General features: G+C 41.6%; 2 protein-coding genes across 17 annotated transcripts in view; both read left to right on the plus strand.

The window, feature by feature from the left end:
- Nucleotides 1-4,752, plus strand: part of man1a1 (mannosidase, alpha, class 1A, member 1) — a 105,553-nt gene extending 100,801 nt beyond the window's left edge. For 8 of the 11 annotated variants that reach the window (XM_077510051.1, XM_077510050.1, XM_077510054.1 and 5 more), the window contains 3 exons: nt 37-209; nt 1,251-1,366; nt 2,283-4,752. In XM_077510051.1, coding sequence (XP_077366177.1) covers nt 37-209; nt 1,251-1,366; nt 2,283-2,409 — 416 coding nt within the window. In that variant the 3' untranslated portion in view covers nt 2,410-4,752. The remainder of the gene's footprint in view (nt 1-36; nt 210-1,250; nt 1,367-2,282) is intronic. The other 3 variants (XR_013281115.1, XM_077510048.1, XM_077510049.1) reach the window with 3 other exon arrangements.
- A 325-nt stretch (nt 4,753-5,077) lies between these two features.
- Nucleotides 5,078-23,676, plus strand: part of fam184ab (family with sequence similarity 184 member Ab) — a 36,015-nt gene continuing 17,416 nt past the window's right edge. Inside the window, exons 1-11 of one of the 6 annotated variants that reach the window (XM_077510041.1) lie at nt 5,078-5,217; nt 9,386-9,595; nt 17,137-17,256; nt 17,377-17,535; nt 18,403-18,642; nt 18,705-18,788; nt 18,903-19,154; nt 20,254-20,389; nt 20,501-20,682; nt 22,124-22,309; nt 23,379-23,501. In XM_077510041.1, coding sequence (XP_077366167.1) covers nt 9,419-9,595; nt 17,137-17,256; nt 17,377-17,535; nt 18,403-18,642; nt 18,705-18,788; nt 18,903-19,154; nt 20,254-20,389; nt 20,501-20,682; nt 22,124-22,309; nt 23,379-23,501 — 1,659 coding nt within the window. In that variant the 5' untranslated portion in view covers nt 5,078-5,217; nt 9,386-9,418. Of the gene's footprint in view, nt 5,218-8,814; nt 9,596-11,328; nt 11,446-15,568; nt 15,591-15,806; nt 15,951-17,136; nt 17,257-17,376; nt 17,536-18,402; nt 18,643-18,704; nt 18,789-18,902; nt 19,155-20,253; nt 20,390-20,500; nt 20,683-22,123; nt 22,310-23,378; nt 23,502-23,676 lie in introns of those variants that run through there. The other 5 variants (XM_077510042.1, XM_077510046.1, XM_077510043.1 and 2 more) reach the window with 5 other exon arrangements.

Here is a 23,676-nt window from a genome sequence, read left to right on the forward strand (position 1 = left end):
CATCCTGAAGGGTTTTGTTTCCGTTTTGTTTTTGAGCTTTGAAGCTGGGCCCGGAGGCGTTCCGTTTCGACGGCGGCGTGGAGGCCATCGCCACGCGGCAAAATGAGAAATACTTCATCCTGCGGCCCGAAGTCATCGAGACGTACATGTACATGTGGAGGTTCACCCACGACCCAAAATACAGGGAGTGGGGATGGGAGGCTGTCATGGTAAGAAGAGAATGTTCACCTCACTGACCGACTCACAGAAAGAATTAAAAAAAAAAAAAAAAAGTTTTTTTTTTTTTTTTTAAATGAGATAAAGATAAAAGGAAAAAAAACACATTTCACAGTTTCAGAATTAAAAAAAAAAAAAAAAAAAGTTTGCAGCATGTTTTTTAAAATTAGGTAAATATTGCTGTACTTCATCAAAATATTTCATCATAATATTGAACAGAGCCAAGAATTAAACAGTTTGTGCATTATAATAATTTAAAGGAGTAAAAAGTTAAAGGGATACTTTACTTATGTAGCCATTTTTGGCAGTCAAACATTAATATTTTGCCAATAATAATTTTGATATTTTCATTATTTTTCATTATTTAAAAACACATTTTGCAACTTGCTGTCGACTGAAAATGACATCACAAAGGGCTCAGGTAACCATGAATGTCACATGACCATACCTTGAAAACAGGTGAGCTGTGATTGGTTACCTGAGCCCTTTGTGATGTCATTTTCAGTCGACAGCACGTTGCAAAATGTGTTTGTAAAGGTACAAATTGTACGTGAAAAAAAAATGAAAGTATCAAATTAATTACAGACAAAATATTAACTTTTTATTGCTATAATGGGCTAAATATGTGAAGTATCCCTTTCATATTTTGTCTATAATTAATGTGGTAACTTCATTATTTTTCATGTACAATTAATAACTTGAAAAAGTAATTTTTCCACTTGCTGTCGACTTATGATGACATCACCTGTGCTGAGGAAGTAGATAACGACCAATCATGGCTCAGTTTGCTGACCAAACCCAGATAACAGATGAGCCATGATTGGTCGTTACCTACTTCCTCAGCACAGATTATGTCTTCATCAGTCGACAGCAAGTGGAAAAATTACTTTTTTAAAAAAAAATAATGACATGATCAAAATTCATTCTGGATGTTTCGTAATCATGCTACTTTGGTTAGCCTGTCTATGCTATGTCATACGCTAACAACAAATCTAAGCCGCCACTAATCGCGACCTTTGAACCCCGGCCCGCAGGCCTTGGAGCAGCGCTGTAAGGTGGAGGGAGGCTACAGCGGCGTCAGGGACGTCTACGCGTCCACGCCAAACCACGACGACGTGCAGCAGAGCTTCTTCCTGGCCGAGACGCTCAAGTAAGACGCAGAAGGCAACCGGCGTTCATTTGATAGCAATTCAAAAGTCAGAAAACGTCATCGGAAATCTGCGATCCAAAATTGTATTTGCAAAAATATGAATGCTACAGTTGCTAAAAAGGGTAAAATGTTGTGATGTCGAGATGAGCCCATCGTTGAAATTGAATGAAGGCGACCAGGCATGTTGTCAAAGTGCTTGTGTTAATTTTATCCGGCATTTTTTTTTTTTTTTTGTCTCAGTTTTAGTCCAATTTCAATCACGCTTGTTCGTTTTTATATCCTAGTTAGTCCACCCGATCCCGTTTTTATTTAGTCGATTTTTAGTTGACTATAAATTGAGCGTTTTAGTCTTTATTTTAGTCCAAGAAAACATTTTTTTGTCAACCAAAATTAGTCAAGACAATCATTTTACACGTTTTTTTTTGTTTTTTTTTGTACCCGTTATTTTTTTGGGGTCAGAAGGTATGTTGAACATTTCGGATCTAAAACTATTTCACGTACAGTTTTCTCGACTCATTTTTACGTGTCTTCTATGGCTCCATGCTACGAGCTATTATGTTAGCAAGCATTAGCGCAAGCGTTAGCAGTCGCATTAATTATTATTGTTGGAGCGTTATAGCTATTGTATAGCTGTTTTTTGTTTTTTTAACATAATCATCTTCATCTCGTTTTTGTTCATGAACTCAAAGATCCATAGATTTTAGTCCAGTTTTTATTATGTACAGTACATTTTCGTCTCGTCTTCATTAGTTGATGAAAATGCATGCTGATTTAGTCCCAGATATTATTTATTATTCCTTTTGTCTAGTTTTTGTTGACAAAATTAAACACTACAAAGTGCCACATTTTCCAAGAGCAAGTGCAAATGTTTGACTTTTCCAAATGTCGCATATTTCCGCCGCCGTTTATTTCCCAGGTATCTGTATTTGCTGTTCTCGGACGACGACCACGTGTCGTTGGAGCACTGGGTCTTCAACACGGAGGCTCACCCGCTGCCCGTCATCAGGAAGGAGCCGCCAGAGCAGACCAACGAGGTGGAGTAGGAAACAACTTTGGGAACCTTGTACAACTCCTTCCAAGGTTTGAATTTCTGCCGGCTGGAAGATGGATTTTATTTTTAGTTTTTTTTTACGAAAGTTTATTTCACAGGATCAGAGCTGACTTTTATCTGTCTGCTCTCGGGTATTTTCTTTTTTTTTTTTAAACACTCAGATGTGGTCCTGTTGTTTTTCCTGGCTTCCACGAGGACATTTTTTTTTCAGAGAGCGTTTGAAAGGCCGGGAATATTTGGGACGCCATCTTTTAAGTGCTGGCGAGAGGATGACAAGATGGACGACATCGCTGCCACGTCGTCATTTGACACGGGACGAGACGAATTTTGGCCTTCATGAAGACGGCGACGGGAAATTTCCGCTCGCCGTCCACCAGTGACATCACTTCCTGTGATGGTGTTTACAAGAAGACGCAGTCGTTTCAGCTCGCTTACGTTTGAACGCTTTCACTTCATCGGTTTAAAACAGTGTAGCACTTCAAACGCAAAAAATAATAATAATAATAATGTTTTGGGGTCATTACGCATATTGATTACATCACCGCATATCTGGACAGCTCTCATCAAGACGTTTTAATTTGAGGTGTGACTCGATGCTAACGTCTGCAACCAACAATGTAGCATTGTGATGCTAGTGCTAGCATAGCGCGAGTCCAAAAATTCTGCCTTTTACAAAAGATGATAATGCTCACTTTTTATTGTCTTATTTGATTTTCAATCCAGTTGAAGTATTTGAGATCTCAACATTGCGCAAACATATCTTTTCAAATCTCTTTATTGACTTCACGTCAAGCTTGTAACGGCAGAATTTATTGTCCAGCTGTTCCTAATGATATGACCACGCAGGGAGGAGACCTCAAAAGTGTTGGACCTGGTTGTTCACATCGGTTGTTATCGTTTTTCATTGGGACGCGAGCAGCTCGCCGCCCCCAAATCTTTGTTTTCGCTCGTTTTTCTTCTTCATATTTCTTCCGCTGCAGCATGAGAGGCTGTCCAAGACGGCATCGTCGCGTCCTTGTAGTTTGTCGGCGGTTTGACGGATGCTGTGTTGGATCCGCGGCCGTGTCCGCGCGACGCCTCGCTCGGGGGGGAAAAAAAAAAAAAAAAAAAAGCCACTCTTCATCTTGTGCCTTCGCTTTCCAGGCTGCTCGCACAAACCAAACCGGGCGTGACAAATGAGCGATGTCGCTTTAAAAGGGGGGGAAAGGTGGGACAGTGAGCCGCCGTTAATTGCGGGGGGGAATGTGTTCCACACCCGCGAAAAAAATTAGAAACACTATATCATTTTTAAAAAATATATGAAATTTAATTCACCAAAATGTTTAAACAATGTCACGTCATCTAATGAACATCAGCTAGCGTAATGCTAACAATATCAGTGGTGCCTTGAGTTTAATTCGTTCCATGATTCTTTTGTATTCCTAATATTTTGTCCGTCCTTTTATTTATTTATTTTTTTTTCAGTTACCCAAACGCTGGCATTAGCGCCACCCACTGGCTATTGTCCTTCCACTGCAAGAAAGTCAATGTGACTTGATGGTGGCCGGATGCTATGCGGTTTGCTGTCGCCATCTAGCTGTGGGAGTCTTAAGTGCATGTTTATCTATTTTTTTTTGGGCTTGTATCTCAAGACAAAGAATTGTCAAAACGACAGCTGGGGAAAACGTGCAAGTCAAGGCACTCGTATCTCAGGGCACCATTGAAATGGCCAATTTCGCCACACGGAGCAGCAATTGATACAGATGAAATTCAAGACCAAAAAAACACTGGACTTGATGTTATTTTGACTGTTTACGGCAACTGAATGCATTAAACTATAAATTCAGACTTAACCACATATTGTAAAAAAAGAAACTGAACGGGACACAAAATACGGAACCGCGATGAAACAGGCTCACTGGACCGCAACAGGAGCAGTCGGTTGATTAGTTGGCTGTTTGCGACCCCTACTGGTTAACAAATATTTCCCTGCATCGGTTTATCCGCGATAAATATTTCCTGTACTGCAGTGACACCTAGTGTTGCGGCGCCTCAATTACAGCCTGCTTCAGAATGATGGACATATTTCTGGGGAGTTTGTGGCTAGCCAATCCGCACGCTAAATCGTTTGTCATTGGACAAGTTACACGTTTTAAATTGGCTTTTTTTCCCCCCCATCATTCTCCATTTTGATGTTGACAGTCACAAGCATATGACAGCCATTAAAACATCCCACCGAAATAACGCCTTCAAAATCAAAATGGCTGTCTGCCTGTTTCGTAGCTGTCCGGTCCGATTTTGTAAGTCGGCCATAGTGGCATCGGATGCCAAATTTTGTCAACGTTTTCTCACACTTTTCGGATGATTTGTGTGGCTCTGCATCAGATTGGCTTCAGTGTGCAATATTGGTTTGCCACAATCCTGTAATCAACTTCCAACTACCGCTTGATGTTACGATGTACCTTCTGTGCAACACTGACACCCAGTGGACGGACAAGGTAACATTTCTTTGAGATATGTTTTTGTTTTGTTTTTTTCCTTCAACGTTCTTTTTCAACTCAAAGCTAATTTGTTCACATGAGCAAAAAAAAAAAAAAAAAAAGCATCTGATTGTAATCAAGGACGATTAATTTGTGGTTTATGTTTGTGATTGTCATGTTTGATTGTGTTAATTTATTGTTATTATTATTGTTACTGTGTACGTTTGTGATTTCCGGGGAACGACGACAACGGCGAGGAATAATCAAGTTGGGTGGAACAAAAACACCGAAGAGGACAATGATGTGAATGAACAATGTGTGAATGGACCATCCAATGTGAAGTGAGTTCAGATTCACACCGTTTTTTGGTTTCCTCTTTTTTTATCTTCTTTTTTTTTTTTTCCTTTATTTTTTTTTTTTTACAATGTTTGCTTTTGTTTAAATTTTGGGGGGGGGGGGGGGGTAGGCCTTTGTCATTTTTTTGTTTTCTTTTTGTGTTCATGTTGCCTGTTTTTCTTGTTGTAAATATTAGTTTGTTTTTGCCCTTTATTTTTTGTTTTGTTTTGCTTTTGGTGTTTTTCCTCTGTCCGTTTTTATTATTTCTTGTCCTGTTTTTTTTTTTTTTTTGGTCCAAATTGTTGTAAGTTTTTTTTTGTACTTTTTTGTTTTCATTTGTATTTTATTTTTACTTTTTTTCTCATTTGTATTTTATTTGTACTTTTTTCTCATTTGTATTTTTTATTTTTTTTTACTTTTTTTATTTTTTTTTTTATTGATAGCATGACACTTGTTTTTTGTGTGTCTTCCTCTTTTGTTTTTTTCTCGTCCTTAATTCTTGTTGGTCTTCCACTAAGTTTCTGTCATCCAATGTTTTTTTTTTTCATCATTTATGGCCATCATGTGTCCATAAATGAACGACAAAGAACATATTAGAACAAACATGCTGTGAAAAAAAAACAAAAAAACATTTTCAACCTCCATCTTTAGTTTTTTTTGTCGCTTAGTCAAACTTTTTTTTTTTTTTTTTTTTTTTTTTTTGCAGCTTTTGCCGACTTTTTGCCAATCAATTGAAATAATCGGTTCAGACAAAATGTCACATGGCATAAGATTTTCCGTTCATTCAGTCGTTTAATTCAAAAAGTGCAACTGAAAAGTTTCACGAAGACCACAAGAAGTCATTTTTCTGGCCACATTTTTACATTCAAGATAATTTCATATTGGGATTTTTTTTTTTTTTTTAACTCTTTGAAATGTTCAGTTTGAGGACAGGGTTCTAGTTTTGAAACTGGATTATAGATTGAAATGCAAATGCAAAATTTATTTGAGCGGAACTAATGAATGAAATTTGCTTCCAGGTGAATGAGACATAACGTGCACTTTTTTTTTGGTGGTGGGGGGGGGATGTTTTATGAAAAACGCACATCTGACATTCAACGTTCCAAAAATATTTTTGAAGTTTAGTTTTGAATCGCTAAACCGACTTTGATCGTGTTCTCATATTTTTGGAATCTGTGACAGCAATCTCGGGACGTGAACATTTGCGGAGAATCATTCCATTTCTTTGGTGTGTTTGTTGATGCAATATTGCAATATGTTTTATGATTGTGTTTTGAAAAAAAAAGAGATGAATATTATTATTATTATTATGATTCTTGTAAATATCAGGTAGTGGCCAAAAAGCCACTGGACATTTCTATCAAGATTTGTGGATTCAAGATGAGATTAATGCGCTGCAGACTTTTTAAGAAATTATATTTGTTACACTTCTATAATCAACAATAAAAAAAAGATTTTATTATTATGTGCCACTGCGGTATTTTATTTTATTTTTTAATTCATTTAGTCACATCAAATATGAGGTGGGTCCAAGTCGGCATAAGTGCAATGCTACATTTTCACCACCGGGGAGCAGCAGAGGATCACAGGCCGCAAGTTTTCAAATCTCAGTTAATACAAGGCAGCAAATGTGGAATTTTAAAACTAAATTTTAGGGTTTCGAGACATTGGTAGGGTATCAAAAAATAAAAGGGTAATCATTTTGGCGTATGATGAAGCAGATGTGCTTTAACGTGAAATCCATCCGGGCCTCTCATTGGAATTTTTTTATTTTTTTTTTGCTTACGTAACTTTTGTTGTCTGCATGCCAGATGGACGCACGCACTTAACTCGCTTAATGAAATATTCCATTTGGAGCCAAATTTATTTTTATTGTCTGGTGCCCCCCCCCCCCCCCCAACATATCTCATTTACAGCTGGGGGGCGTCGGGACTGGGCTGGCCCATGAATCACAAAAACTTTGCATATAATTGACGGCCATTATCAGTGTATTGGGGACAATAAAGTCCTCGAAAAACCATCCTTAACTAAGCTTGCAGCATGAAGACCCTAACTAAGAAGACTTTCACAACTACTGACTCAATAGCTGCAGAAATGTCTTTTTTTTTTTTTTTTTTTTTCAGAGGATAAAGAATATCTGCCTCAAGGTGTTATTCATTAGCACAGACCACGTCAAAGCAAGGTGGCTGGAATCGCTGCCCTAATGCTAATGCTAATGCTAACTCTTGGTGTCTTTTTTTTTCATGACAAGGAATGACTTGCACAGTCACGCCGCCGCTACGACAACATGGAGCGAGCATATCCCAGCATGCTTCACTCCACCTGAGCTTGATTTAGTCGTTGATACGTGGCGACATCAGCGCGTTTCCCCCGGCGACGCGCACACAATCGGGACAAGGACCGTGTTGTGACAAGCACGCCATCAGGCAGCAAAGGCGTGTGACGAGTAACACCATCTTGAGCTCGATCTTCACTTGTGACACGCTCACGTGTTGTTTTTGAAAGCACTCATCGTCGCTTAGATCTTTAGTAGAGAAAAGGTCCGATTATTCCTGGACCATAAAGTCTTTGAGCGAAGAAAAATGACAGCACGTCTTGTCCTGAACATGATTTTGACATACTCCGGATACTTGCCGAACCGAACTTGGACATGACATCCTTATTGATGCGTCGCTTTCCATTTTAATTCATCCAATCGATTGCAAACGTTCACCGTGAGCCAATTGGTTCAAGATTTGTGCACGACAAATTCACATCTGACATGAAGGGAAATATTTTACTCACCATTACTACTTATCCTGCTCACCAAAAATATAGATATTATATTTGATACATTTTGTGAAAATTTTAAATACACTTAAATTGATTTTTTTTTTTTTTTAAGGACTTTTTACATAAGGAAAAAAAACATTCTATGGGTCTTTAGCTTCAGTCTTCTTTTGTGAATTGATAAAAATATACTTATGGAAGTGTATTGCATCAGAGTAATTTCTTTATTTTATTTTTTTATTTTATTTTTTTTGTTTTTCTGCATTTTTTTTAGAGTATGTTCTGTCATGTCCCCCAAAGAATAAACAGAAAAGCAGAAAAATATTCAGAAAAATAATTCAGATTTTTTTTTTTTTATCAGAAAAACAGTTTTTAAAAGTTTTCTTTTGCTCATCAATAAAAATAATATACAGTACTTACCAAAGCATATTGCATCTGACTTGGCAAAAAAATCTTCTTCTTTTTTTCCCCAAAGTATTTTTTTTAGTGTAGTATTTTAGAGTATTTTTTTCATTTATCCATAAAAATGTACAGAAACTAACTATATATATATATATATATATATATATATATATATTCTGAACAAAAAAAATAGAAAACTGGGTGGAGTATTCAGAAAAAAAATCTTTAAGAACCCCCCCCCCCCCCCCCAAAAAAAAAACAAAAACAAACAGTATTCCAATGACAATAAATAAAGATTAAAAACAGAAACAAACAGAAATTTTTTCCAAAAACAAAGCTAAAAAAAAAAAATTCCTCAAATAGTGTTGTTCATAACCCTCATTTCTCTTACTGTCCATGAACGCGTCTCAACTGTTCCCACCGCCCCTGAACGCATCGCGGACTGTTGAAGTGATCCATGGCAACAGGAGCGCAGCAGCAGCAGCAGCAGGCGAGCTCAGGTTGAGGGTGACGGTGAAGCTGAGGTTGAGTCTGGGGGCAAGCTAGCTACGTTTATTTCGTCTCCGTCATACACGCTCGCCGACGCCGACCGGCCAGTGTCGCGCACGCACACGCGCACACTCCAACGCACCCCCCATGTAGCCGCGCCGAGTATCGAGGCGGAGGACCAATCCGACGCGACGGCTTCCTCATTTCGGGCTCCAAGGTGACCGACCGGGGACGGTGGGGAGCCAGACGGCAGCCCGACTTCCGCTGCCGTAGCTCGGAGCGCTGGCAGCGGCGGCGTCCAAGGATGCGCGCCACTGACATCTCCGGAGCTTAAAATTCTGCTCGTCACTTTTTTTTTTCTTTTTTTCTCTCTCTCTCGCGTTCGGACCCGAAGCAAAATGGGACATTTTTTTTAAACAGCTGCGTCATGTTTTTCAATAGGTTGCTGTAAAAAAAAAAAAAAAATCTAAGTCGCCTTTTTTTTTAATTATTATTATTTTTTAATTATTGAAGCTCACATCTCCAAGCTGAAGCATCATCGTGAAGATGGCGACTGGGTCGGGTTGGCAGCAGTATTACTGCCCTGCCGGTCAGGGGAAATATCCTTCATCTTCATCGACATCGTCGTCCACGTCCACAGCCTCCTTCCAGTCCGGCCTGGCCATGGAATACACCCAAGACCTGCACCTGAAGATGAGCAAGAAGATCGCCCAGCTGACTAAGGTAAGGCGCAGATGTTTCGAGGCCTTTTTTTTTTTTTTTGCATCCCGGCGAAAGCGATGCAACCGCTGCTTTCAACTCTTCGCCCACACTCCATTCGGGAGTGCGCATATATTAAGGTTTGCACCCTCGGCTCTGCACATTTCTCACAGCTGCGACTATCATTCGAATTTAATTTGAATGTATACAGCCCTCTCATTAAATCGGCAGTCATAATATCTTAAATTTGCATCCACGAAAACGTGCTTTTGCTGTCAAAGCATCCGGCTCAGCTGTGGGTTTTAAACGCGACAGAGCGTCAGACGTTAGCGAGCTGCTGATAGCATTTCCAACGACATTGCATTGGATTGTTGTTTTCAAATGCACGCCGAATGTAACAGCAGCCTCGCATGTTGCTACCGCCGCCGTCAATGCACCCGCCACGAGCGTGCACGACCGCCTAGTGGGGCGAGCAAGTTTTAAATTGGGCGATTCTGAAAGGAACTTCGGCGTTTGCATGCTGTTGCTTCCAGAGCGAGAAAAGAGAGCGAGAGCGACGCGAGCTTGCCTGAAGGTGAAAGCGTTTTGTCGGGATGCTGCATCCATCAGCGAGGCACGTGCAGGGTCATTAACCACAACATGAATCACATTAGTCAGTAATCATCACACAACAACAGTTGGGCTGACATTTTTCTTTGCATGCTGACGATTTGGAAGCAGAGGATGCAACTTTGGTGGGGAGGGGATGCATCCTTGCCCCATTTCACCTGCTTTGACATTTAACATCAAATGTAAAGCTGTCATGTTTTTTTTGTTTTTTAAGTATACAACGTGTAATTCTGTTTGGTTTGACAGTCAAGTTTACCTATATAGTGTGTATAAACACATACTTCTTGGCCCAAGCTTCCATATTTGCTCTATAATCACGCAGCCAAGTAAATCCGAGTGCTTTGAGCTTGTATAATACTTTACAATGAGCAGCCAGTGTTTTATGGTTCTGCTTACTGACTGTCATCGGGCCTGTCAAGGGCATTTCTGAATTGTTCCAGCCTTGCCTTGTGTGTGTGTGTGTGTGTGTGTGTGTGTGTGGGGTGTGTGTGTGTGTGTGTGTGTGTGGGGGGGGGGGGGGGGGGGGGGGGGGTCTGGGCTTTGATTCCCCCAGCAACCAAAGATTGACAAGACACGATCCTTTGGCAAGTTTGGGACTCGCTGCGGGGTTTTGAGTGTGATATTAATCGCCACAAGAGCTTCTCACAGGCACACCAACAGGACACTTGATTAGGTACAGTGCAGGCTGCCAGCCAGGTGGTGTCAATGAAATTTCAATGTACTGCTTTTCAAATGTGGCATCAAGTATGTACTCAAAAGTAACACGTCGTATTGGAAAAAAAAATAAATAAATAGAGGAAGGGAAAACGTTCCCCATTTCTTTGGATTTTGACCCCCCCACATTGGAAGTGATATAAGTGCAAGTTAAGTCGTGCAAGTTTAATTTGTTCTCTAGTTAAGCAACTTAGCTGCTTAATTTCACAGAATCTTAATGACTATACATCCAAAATGTTCAATGTGCCATGTAGTGTGCAAAAACAATCAATTCTCATCGCGAATCTCATTTACTACGATTCAGAATCAAAATAAAATGTCCCCAAATCAATTTTATTTAAATTATTTTATACTGTCTTGCTCTTGTTTATGTGCGACTTTGTGAGCTCTGTTCATGTTGTACACAACTTGGCCACTTAGGGGGCAGTGTGGCGCACGCATTGGGATACACTGTTAAATTGTTGCCACATTAGAGAGTAGAAGGAAAAAAGTCAAGACGCCAATAAATGTTTTTTGTTTGGTTTTTTAAAACAGTGGAAGAACATATGCCGGTGAGTTATGTTAAAATGCTTCTCTGTATACATCCCTGAAGCGTTTTTGTATGAATAGCCATTCTTTTGAGTGCTAAAAGTGCCGCGGTTAGCGCGCTAATTAGCGCTAGCGAGTCTTTACAATGTGCTAGCTACATTCGGGGAAACAAGCTAAACAAAATGTGTTTGCATTTAAGTGTGCACTGTGTGTAATTTTCCTTTTTGTGTGTTTAGATTTACAGTTAACCTAAACTGGAGTGTATTATTAAACGGCTGTAACAATAGTATTGTTAGTTTGTTGCTTGGGGGACTGAGTTATGTTGTTATTGGGAATGATTTTATTATTTTGTTGGAGGGGGGGGGGGGGGGGGGGGGCGGTGAAAAATGTGTGAAGTCTAAATTTCTGGACTAAGGAAAAATAATAGCCCCTGTGGTATTATTATTATTATTGTTGTTATTATTATTGCCCAGCCTTGACCTCCACAGAGAGCAGGAAGTGATGCCACAGCTGAGCCGAGCAGCAAGAATGTTTCGGCCCTCGCCATATTCCCATCGCGCCGGCTTTCTAATCTCCATAAACGGCGTTCTGGGAGAATGAAAAGCTAGAGGAGATTATCGCTTGTATGTATGCGTGCGTGTGTGTGTACAGTTTTATTAACCTCTGCAGGAAGGATGCCCCTCTTCGCTCATTGTCACAATTCTTTGTCAGATTTCATTAAGATACTGCCGCTGCGGACGCTCGTAGGCACGCGCACGTACTCTGAAACACACACACACACCGAGTGACTGGCATGATTTGATGAGTCATTCTTTCTTCGGAAGGTACGTTTCTTCTCTTTCTTCTGATTGGCTGGCTACAAATCAGTTCGTCAGCCAATCGCAGTCCACAAACATCCTTGAGCATGTCTCCCATTACCATGGAGACGCAGTCAAACTGGACTTGCATGTCAGCAAAAAAAATCACAAAATATGGAAGAAGACGTTGATGTTACGTCAGCGGGCTTTGCGCGCCAACGTGTGAAGGACGTCGCGGCAGAGCATGACTCTGCATTCCCGCTTGGCTTTGAGAGTGCAATCGATAGCTTCTGCACTCAATATGCAATCGTCGCTTTGCCTCCAGTCGGACTGAGCACATAGCTAGCTTAGCATTTTCACATAGCGTTTAGCTCATAAACCAAAAAAAAACTAAAAATAAATAATCACGATTTTTTTCAGTCATTCAGGACGATTACATCACGTTTTTAATCGATTTTAATCTCACATTTATTTAAAGGTTTCATTTATTCCAAATTAATTCCTGTGCAAAATGTTAAGACAAAAACGTATAAAGAGCTTTTCATTCAAGTTTAATGTGCACTTAGCTTAGCAGTTGAATTTAGCGCGAAGCCTAGCATGTTCATGCAACATATTAGCTTGCCAGATTATTCAACGCTTTTCTTTAGCCCAAATTAGGCATCGTTTTTGAGTCTTTATCTGCTATATCAGCGCCGCCGCCTGCTAACGAGCCCGTCAAAATTGAATCTGCAACAACAAAAGAGCGCCACAGTTTCCATGACAACATCCCCCCCTGAAACAAAAGTGTTCCACTTGCTGGGAGACAAACGCTCTCAAAAGACAAGCAAACATGAAGACTCAACACAACGCTAATATGACGAGACTCGCACGGCTGCGGTATCGGGAGCACTGGAGCGCTCTAATTACCAGAAAGCGAAAGTTACGGGAACTTTTGACTTCTTTCTACTTGTGATCCTCCAAAAAGTCTCAAGTTCTGGGGTAAAAGTTCCAGTAGTGGTGGAAATGCAACAGTAAATATTGCAGGGACCTCGGGCTGCTCTGTAAAAAACATTTTTACTGTTGATAAGTGGAATCATTTGTGACAATTGTGGATGTTGTCAGGATTAAGCCAGAGAATAACGAAAAAAAAAAACTTTGGGAGACAGCGTTCTTTGATTAGTTCGATATTATTTGGTCACAAACTTGCGTCTGTAGTCAATTTCATCTGACAATTAGTGTATTTTAAACATAGAAGGGCCAAAACATACCTAATAAAAATTTAACTGCACCCAAAAACTAGCCACAGTGTGCTATAACTACAAAAATGGAAATCAACCCGACTTTTTTTTTAGCAGATGTGTAGCTTTTCAATATCGTGAACATGACGACGATGATATTGTGGCAGTTTTAATATCACAATATCACGATATTGCTGGTATCGTTACATCCCTATACTTTAGTGTATTTTTTTTTTAAACAAATACAAATGTCTTCTTAACAAAGACCACAAATCATAATTAATATTCCTCAGAAATTGTGTGCTTCAAAAAGTCGTAACATAAAAATATGTTTTAAACTGTTACAATTGAAGATATAAAACACATTTTTCATAGAAGCGTATGCAAAACGGAGTCAGTTCGCTGGACCGATAAACACAAGTCAAAGTAAGCTGATGAGTCTTCTTCTTTGCCTGGAGACTCGCGTCCATTTCCCCGCCACTCTTGTGAGGCGCTCCCCCTAGTGGCCCGCCAAGTAATTGCACAATAAGTCAGAACAATGGAGCCGTTATAGTGGCTGTATATTAACTACAAATATCGCAATACTTGCATAGGCGTCTCGATAATTTATGGGGAGACAAAGTATCACGATTTATCGTGATATCGATGTATCGTCACACTACTATTACCCTCTTACTGCTCATAAAGAAACTGAATAAAATATCAAATCTGTATAAATTGTCGTACAGTACACCACATTAGCTAACGCTAACCCACAGCTGAGGATCATTTCCACAGAAAATGCTTCTTTTTTTCAAATGAAATATTTTTGATCCAACACCCACATCCTCCGAGAGCGCAGCGGGTTTATCTCAGGCCAGCATTTTGTGTTTTTTTTTGTTAACTGCTGAAATGCAGCATATGATGATGACACAAAACAGCAAGGCTGCAGGCAACCGCGTGCCAATGTAAACTGATGGCAGCGCTAATGGAAGTCAGTGCTGTGGCGCCCTTGTGTGTGTGTGTGTGTGTGTGTAATGCGTGTGCGCGCCTTTCACAAGCTGTGCGCTTGTTCCTCCCCACGTCGACCGTCATCTCATTCATGCCGTCTGCTCCTCACTTTTGAGTCCGTTTACGATGATCGGCAATGTCGGACGTTTTGGTTTGGACCAGACTTGGGTGCTTGTGCTCGTTTCAACGCTCTGATAGGACATCACACGTACTTGCCACCAAGAGATTTAAAAAAAAAAAAAAAAGGCTTCCATGTCATTGAGAAAATGGTTCGAATAACTTTTAGTCCTCTCTACCACCTGTCTGTTTGCTGAGTTTCTTTTCCCCCCCAAGCTAGCGTCACTGAAGACAAAACTGTTAAGGTGTGAAGGTTAAGTGTGAATGGTCATTTGTCTCCTCTGTGCCTGGTGATTGGCCGGCGACCAGTCCAAGCTGTTCACGGCAACCTGCGTGCGTGTGCGCGTGTTCGCTTTCTTGTCTCACCGCCAGTTAGCGAGAAGAGACAGATGGAGACGAAAAATGGTCGACTCGAAGCGAAAGAGGTCGCTTCATTAGGTACACATTCAGAATGCGGCATACTCACAATTTTTTATTTTATTTTTTTTTATTTTTAAATGTGCTGGTGCACTCTTCGCTTGCACATGTCAACTAGTCACACTTTAGTTGCATTGTGTGTCATTCCAGGTGTACCTAATCAAGTGTCTCGCGCCCGTCGGCGGATAATCACGTTTTTTTTTGTTTTTTGTTTTTTTGTTTTTTTTTAGGCAGGCGGACGGTGACATCATGCCATCGGGCCGAGGGTGGATTAGAGATTTGTAGCTTTGAGCGGCACGCCGCTGGGTGACTCATCTGACCTGATTTTTTTTTTTTTTCTTTTTTTGCATAGCAGCAGTCGCGCAGCAGCGGAGGCAGAAGCAAAAAAAATCAGCCACTCGGGCGGAAAAAGGAAAATAAAAGAAGGCCGGGAAACACACTTCCATTTTTTAAAATTTTTTTTTATGTGTGTTGATTAGGGGCAGACATAACAAGTTTGAGTTCTTTCTGTCCACTTTCATTTATTTTACTTTAAAGAGTGAAATAAATTATTGGGAAGAAAAAAAAAAAAGCACCAGAAACCTTTTGACCCTTCTGGGCCGCTGTACCTCTCGCTCGATTAGTTCAGAAGTGAGCCAAACTGTTTTTCATTTCTTAAGCTGGCTAGTTCAGTTTTTAGTTGGTTTACTTTTTGATTGGTTCAGACACGAGCACTTTTATTATTATTATTATTTTTTGGATCTTTCGCTGATTGTATCTGTCTGATTGACATCGCTGTACAATTTCCACTGACTTAGCCGTTTAGCTAACACCCCCCCCCCCCCCCAACATGGCCGTACCGATCGCCTCGCTACCAAACGTGTTTTTTCCTCGCGTACTCCTCGTTTTCGCTTCATCTGACGACGTCCACTTCATCAAGCACTTGGCTCCTTCCGCAGGCGGCTGTGTCCAGTTGCCATGGAAACCTGCCAGTTGGATACATACGTGTGTGTGAGTGTGAAAGAGAAAGTATTTAACCCCCCCATCCTCCTCCGCTCTCCCGCCTTACCTGTCTGTGCTGCAGGTAATTACAGTCTTCCCACTCAGCTCTAAAAATATTCCGAGTCTCTGCAGGCAGATCGCGGGCCAAATGTTCCAGATGGACTTTTATCAGCTTTGGAAGGCAACGAAAAACCAAGAAAAACTTTTGAAGTCTCTTAGAATTTTGATCACGTGTACTCAAAACGGGTTTGTGCACCTCAGCTTAGCAAGAATGCGAAACCGTTCTCTGGTGCAAGGTGGTCGAGGTCGCTGTGGTCAAACAAGGTCTTGATGTCTTCTTAAAGGTCTTCAGGCTGTAGTTGGTACCAGAAATATTGTCATTCGAAAATGTCTCTTCTATAAGTGACGTCACGTTGAAGTGCGCCCCTTGCTCTTCACTCAGCCTTGATCTCTGCTGAGGAATGTGTTGTAAATGTGTTGCCTGGTTTGTTCTTGTTCTTCGTTTCGTCTGTTTGTTTGCTGGTTGATTAAATTCTTTGATTTCAATTATCTGCTCAGTGGTTTGTTGTGCAGTTTGTTTGTTGGCTGGGGAAGAAGTCAACCTCTATTTAATGTACATTATGTGATTTAGCGATTGCCTTTTTTTTTTTTTTTTTTTTTTTTGCTTGCTTGACGAAGAGACTAGAGCATAACTTACTGCACAGCACAGTGGTTCTATCGTTTAAAAGTTAAATGAAAGCGTCCTGATGCCTGCATCAGTCCAGCTAATTGTGTGCGCGTGTGGAAGTCAAGCTAGCGGTGGCATGAAATTAAAAAGTCAACACACATCTTCTTGCTCCGTTGAGCTGCTGCTGCTGCCGCCTCTTCCTTTTCTTCCTCCACCCATGCCGGGACCAACGCCTCCATTCCCGAGTGCGTCCATGTGGAGACGTCCCACCCGCGTCCGCCTCCCTGATTAGCTCGCGCGGCTAGCGGATTAAAAAGTGATCGCCACGCTCAATGCTTGCAAATTCGTCTTGGGGGGGGGGAAAAAAATTCATCAACAACAACTGTATGTGTTTCATTTATGTCTCTCACAAGTGATTTTTAAATCGAAAATAACTATTTTTTAAATTAATTCTTTTTTTCTTGAATTAAGAAATGCATGTATTTCACCTGTCCATCAGTGTTTGTTTGTGTTTGTGTTTTTGTGCAGGTGATCTACGCACTCAACACCAAGAACGACGAGCATGAGGCGGCGATCGCCACCCTGAAGGAGGCCCACGAAGAGGAGGTGCAGCAGATCCTCTCTGAGACCAGAGAGAAGATTTTACAGGTACGTCACAACACTTGATTTAGTAAAAAAAAAAAAAAAAAGTGTAGTGACCAGGAGTTTATTTCCAGTGCAACATTCAAGTGTTTTTTTTATTTTGTTTTCATTTGTCGCCCTGCGCAGTACAAGAGCAAGATCAGCGACGAGATGGACCTGAAGCGCCGCATCCAGTCCCTGGAGGAGTCCATGGAGCTGCACGAGAGGATGAAGAGGCAGGCGCTGGCCGAGTTCGACAACTACCGGCAGAGGGTGGAGGACCTGCAGCTGTGCACCGAGGCGCAGGTAGTCCGGCAGCGGCAGCGGCGGTCGCTCTCTTCTCGTTTTACCAGCAACTTGTAGCTCAGGGAACAGATGTGCTTGCTCGTTTGGGAATCGGGAGCATGTCCATGTTTTTTGTTGTTGTTTTTGTTTTTGTTGTTTTTAGTTTGTTGGGGTGGATGTTTTGTTAATTTGCTTTGGATTTATTGGTTTGATAATTGATTTATTGGTTGGATGAATGGCTAGTTGACTGACTGACTAACTGGTTGGTTGATTGGTTGTTTAATTTGATTGGTTGGTTGGTTGATGACTGACTGTTTAGTTGACTGATGATGACTGATTTGTTGGTTGACTGGCTGGATGGATGGCTGACTGACTGACTGGTTGTTTGGTTGGTTGGTTGACTGGTGACTACTGACTTGTTGGTTAGCTAACTGACTGGTTATTTGACTGACTAACTGGTTGTTAAATTTGATTGGTTGGTTGGGTGCCTGGCTGACTGATAATTGACTGGTTGTTTGATTGGTTGGTTGACTGATGACCTCTGATTTGTTGGTTAGATGACTGACTGGTTGGTTGTTTGTTTGTTTGGCTGACTGACAGGTTATTTAACTGACTGACTGACTGACTGGTTGTTTAATTTGATTGGTTGGTTGTTTGGTTGCCTGGCTGACTGATAACTGACGGCTTGTTTTCTTGGTTAGCTGACTGACTGACTGACTGGTTGGTTGGTTTGATGACTGACTGACTACTGGTTGCTTAATTTGGTTGGTTGCCTGGCTGACTGATAACTGACTGGTTGGTTGACTGATGACCTCTGATTTGTTGGTTTGCTGACTGACTAAACCAGACTTTGAACTGGACAAGTTCACTTGTGACTTGGTCCCACAGCACACGCAACGAGTGGTGTCCATGTCGCGCGAAGTGGAGGAGATGCGGCGCTCGTTCGAGGAGAAGCTGCGCACCTTCGGCCAGGCGCAGGCTCAGTTCGAGCAGGAGAAGAAGGTGGCGCTAGAGGAGCTGAAGGGCCAACACCGGCAGGAGGTCCAGGAGCTCCTCCGCAGCCACCAAAGCCACAATGCCAACTACAGCAAAGACCAGGAGAAACTGGTCCAGCTCCACAAAGCCGAGGTACGCCGCAAGACTCAAATGGAAGCAAGAGGAAAGAACTTCTGTCTTGCTGCTGCTTTCAGGTGGATTCTCTGACGGAGCGAGTGGAAGAGCTCAAGCAGGACAAGAAGAGGCTGGTGGACGAGTATGAGGCCAAACTCAGCAAGGTACCGGACGTAGCGACTACCTGCCCATCATAAATGAAAATCCGCTTGATGTCCAAAACTCCTTGGTGGAGCTAGTAATGCTCATTCACTTCTCGGTCATGCGTGTTTGTCAAGGCGCAGGCCTTCTACGAACGCGAGCTGGAGGCCATGAAGCGAACGCAGCAGCTGACGGCCGACAACCTCCTGGCGTGGAAGCGCACCGAGGCCGAGCTGCGCCGCGAGTTCCAGACGCAGGAGGCGGCGCTGCAGAAGACGCTGGGCAAACTCCGGACCGAGCTGGCCCGCGTCACCGAGGAGGCCCGCGAACACCGCGAGCGCTCGCACAAGCTGCAGGCCTCGCTCGCCGCCTCCGAGAGCGCCGTCAAGGTGAGCAGAATGCGGACGCAAATAATGAAGACTTTCGCAACTACTCTAAGTCAGTTTATCATTTTTAGCTGAGGATAAAGTTACGTTGTCTTCAAATATCTGTTCTTTAAAGCATTAGGACGTAGATGCTATTCCTGAGCTCATCTATGGGGTTTCCTATTTCAACAATTTCAAATCTTTAGTCACTTCTTCTTATTATTGTGCTTCCCCTGCCACTTTTTATAAATATACATAATAATAAACTCATTCAAATAATAATATTCATTTCCTCTGTCTAAACAAAAATGTGTAACATTGTTAAACTTAAAAAAAAACAAAAACAAAAAAAACTAATCTGCATTTAGCTATCCGTCAAGATCAATAATAAAAAAATATCAAAATTATTCCTGAAACTTTTTTTTAAAACTTTGTTTTCACGTATATTAAAATTTTCCATCAACATTTTATTTATTATAATTTGTATGGAATTATTCACATATTATTCAAAATCAATAGAGTTCTTGAGGTATTCTAGCAAATGATCCTTGAATCATTCAAATATTTTTACTTTATTTTTTTTACAAAAGAGAAATCATTCTTCAATTTTTCAATTCTCATATTCAAATTTATTACGATTGTCTCTTTCTTAAATGTGAAAAGTCATGATGATCAATTCATTTAAAGTGTAAAAAAAAAGTATCTTAAAAAGTCAGAACAAAAGTCCTAAATTAAAAAATAAAAATAAAAATCCTCATTACGAAAAATCTCTAGGATTCTTTTTTTAATGGAAAAACTAAACCCACGATATTTTATTTAAAATTACATACTTAAATTTTGTTACTCAACAATCAATAATTTTAACACAAGAATAAAATGTACCTAAAAATAATTGCAAATACAAATTAAATAATTATTATGTATTTATTGTGTGGTAGATTGAAAACGTAAATACTTGAATTGAATTTCACATGCACAAATGGTCTTTAAAACTGTAAAATGTACAAATAAAACTCATCTAATCAAAACGTAACTGAAATGATGTGTTTGCATTCCTCAAGCACACAGCAAGTTTCTTCCAGCATGTTTTAATTCCAATTTGCGTGCGTGTTCGCTTCCACAGGAGCTGAACAAGCAGCTGGACGAGGTGACGCAGAATTCCGAGATCGTGGAGATCCGTCAGAAGGAAGCCGAGTGCGAGCTGGAGGCGGCCCGGGATCGAGTTCAGCAGCAGGCCACCGAGATCCTCCTCAAAGCCAGTAAGCCAAGCCGCTCCTGAGAGAGAAAGAAAAAAAAGAAAAAAAAAGTCGGCCACGTGTGCGAGCGGCTCCCGAACGTGACGTCATGTGAACCCCCCTCGCCGCCGTCAGGTCAGATCAGCAGCCTGCAGGCCACGCAGATGACTCAGGAGGCGGCCGTGCGCGACCTGGACAACGAGCGCAGCCGTCTGAAGGACAAGGTGCTCAGGCTGGAGGAGGAGCGAGAGGCGCTGCACGGACAGAGCCAAGCGCTGGACGAGAGGCACAAGCAGCAGCTGCAGTCCCTGCACAAGGTAAAACGCGCACGGTCGACGATTCACTCGGCGGTACGCCTGCAAGTATTGTGCAAGGCGATTTTGCAAAAACAACAAAATGACATCAATATTGGGATTGCCTTTTAACTCATTCACTCGCAGCCATTCTCACTGAAGCAACCCCCTTCGTTCCCGGCTGCTTTACTGGATTTTGACTGATTTTGCGAGGCCCACAGAATGTTGTGTTCTATTGGTATAAAACATGGAACCTACCAAAAAAAAAAAACAGTCTCTTTTTTTTTCCATCAGGAAAAAAAAAAGTATATTTCTATCTGTTTCAGTTTTGCAGCAATTAGCGTTAAAATATAGCTAAGTTTCATCATTGTTCACCAATCTGTTTAAAACAGTGGGGAAAAACAGGGCCCTGGTTGATCTCTTATACTCTGCTGCCACCTACTGGCCGTTTTTGTAATAACTACCATTGCTTCAAGCATTCTCTTCAGTTCAGAGGCTGCATCAAAGCCTTCGTTATGCTCTAACTATAGCTCAACCCCTCGCAACAAACGTGAGTACACCCGTAAATGAAACTATCCCAATTGTCAGTATAATGTATTTTGTTTATAAATATTACACACAAAAAAATAATAAAAAAAAAAACAATGTGGGGTCCTCTTGCATTAGTTGCAGCTCAACATGACACAACCTGTTGGGAATTTTGTCAGTTTGAACGTATCGTGCTGCCACTGCAAACGCTAGATAACACTTTTGTCGACTGCACACCAGTCTGAATATTTTCATATTTAGCTGTCACAAACGCCACATAGTCACCGTGTTTGCAGCCTTTGCAATTCAAAAATTGCATTCTACTGTATTGCAATGTTGATTTGAATTTGAATAATACTAATATACAAGGTTAAAACAAAACAATAATAAACAAAGCTGAATGCTAATCAATGACTTGCTGGTGCAGACCTCCAGGCAGAGTATCAATAATTGTATTTGCCCGTCTTGAGGGTAAAAACACTTCTTTTGTAAAAAGGTGGCATGAACAGCCGGCGGCGCCTCCCCGATGCTGAATGTCAAGTTGGCGGCTTCATGTCGTCCGACGTTTGGCCACGCCTTGTCCTCTGACAGCCGCTGACGGGAGGCCTCTCAATCAATCCATGCAAATTTAGCGCAGGCTTAGGCACGTTTCTGAAAATTCTTGCAATCGAAGGCCGCTTTTGACAAACTTGAATAGGATTTCCAAAAATGTCAGCCAATACTGCACACAACAAATGGTGCAAAAGATAACCTTGGGCGAAGAGCCACATGCTGCTTCACCCAAACAAGTCTTTGGGAAAGGGCCCAGCATGAGGGAAAGGCGAAATCGTCGCCTGCTCATTTGTAAAGCGGCTGTCAATATGGCCGAGTGACGCAGCATATGGCGCCAGTGTCAGCCTGTACCGACCGTGCGCGTCTGCGTGCGTTTTGTTGGCAGACGCTGCGCGAGGAGAAGGCGGCTCACGAAAAGGACATGAGCGGCCTGCGCGCTCGCTACGAGGAGGACAGCAGCCAGACCAAGGAGAACCAGGCCCGGGTTCTGGACGACGTGGCCAAGAAGCATCGGGCCGCGCTGGAGAGCGCGCTCAGCGGCGCCGACAAGGACAAAAACAGACTCTTGGCTGTGAGTTTGCAGCCTTTTATTTTTTTAACGCCGTATCCCGTTGTCATGGCAACCGTCACAATTCTGTAAAACATGCACAGCATCACATACAGATGAATTATTATGCGTACTTTGCCGGTGAATATTTGAAGTCACTTTGGAACTAGTGCCGTGTACATGCATTAAAATCAGAGGGTGTGTCCTTATATATACGTGTCATCATCATCATCATCATCATCATCACTACTGCATGCACAGTACACGATATGACATATACGAACTGCCACCGGCATTTTGTTTTCATGCTAGGAAAAAAAACAAAACATACCCCCAAACAAATTTAAGCCAAGAAAGTTGATTGGGTTATTTTTGACCCAAGTGTTTTTAGAGTGAAGGATTTGAGATTTCAATTAATTGGGTTACGGTTCCAAATAAATGTTGAGTTATCTGGACTGGGTTTAAATCAAGGTTTGAAGCCTGGGTTGAGATTTCGAACAAGAGTTGTGGATAAATTAGGGCTTCAATTTGGGATTTCCAACCTGGATTGGGTTTCAAATTAGGATTTCAAGCCTGGGTTAGTGTTTTTAAACAATGTTTAGGGATTGAAAGTCGGGTTTTGAACAAAGTTTATGATTTCAAATCAGTTGCTGTTCTTTATTTTGGTTTCAAACAACAGGTTATGGTTTCAAATCAGAGTTACAAGTCTGGGTTAGGGTTTTAAAACAAGGTTAGAGGGGAAGAAATTGATAAAAATTTCCGTAGGCGATTAATGCAATGATTTAATTTAATGTCGCTGAATTTGGACACGTTTGCCTTGAAAATGTTCCCACGAAATGTCTGTTTGTCCGCCCGTCCGTCTGCGCTTTTGCACCCTAACGAGCCCCTGGCTGGCTCTCTCGCAAAGTGCCGCTCGTTAGCCCGAGCCCGAAATAAACCTGCGGTCACGTGGCACCTTTTTGGCAAATGATGGCGCGAGCGGCGCACAAGATCCAAAGTGACACGTGCTCACGTCTCTTCCATTTGGTGGCACATTTTTCACATCGCCTTCTAATGCGCGCGCATGTGTGGACGTGCGTGCGTGCGTGCGCAGGAGCTGGAGCAGCAGTTTGAGCGAGAGCGCCACACGCTGGAGGAGCAGAGGAGCGTCCTGTTGCAGCAGCTGGAGCAGCTGAGGGAGGAAATGAGCTCCAAGCTCGACGCCGCCGACCAGGAGGTGAGCAAAAAGTCGGGTCTGAAGTTTAAAAAAAAAATACAAGATTCAAATTAGGGTTTCAAACTTGGGTTAGGGTTTCAAGTTAGGATTAAGGCTCCTTGATCTTGGTTTCAAACGAGGGTTTCATCCAAGAGATTCAAATGAAGGTTTGAAGAAAGAATTTGAGATTCAAATT

This window comes from Festucalex cinctus, chromosome 21 (assembly GCF_051991245.1).
Source record: "Festucalex cinctus isolate MCC-2025b chromosome 21, RoL_Fcin_1.0, whole genome shotgun sequence".
NCBI classification, from domain to species: Eukaryota; Metazoa; Chordata; class Actinopteri; order Syngnathiformes; family Syngnathidae; genus Festucalex; species Festucalex cinctus.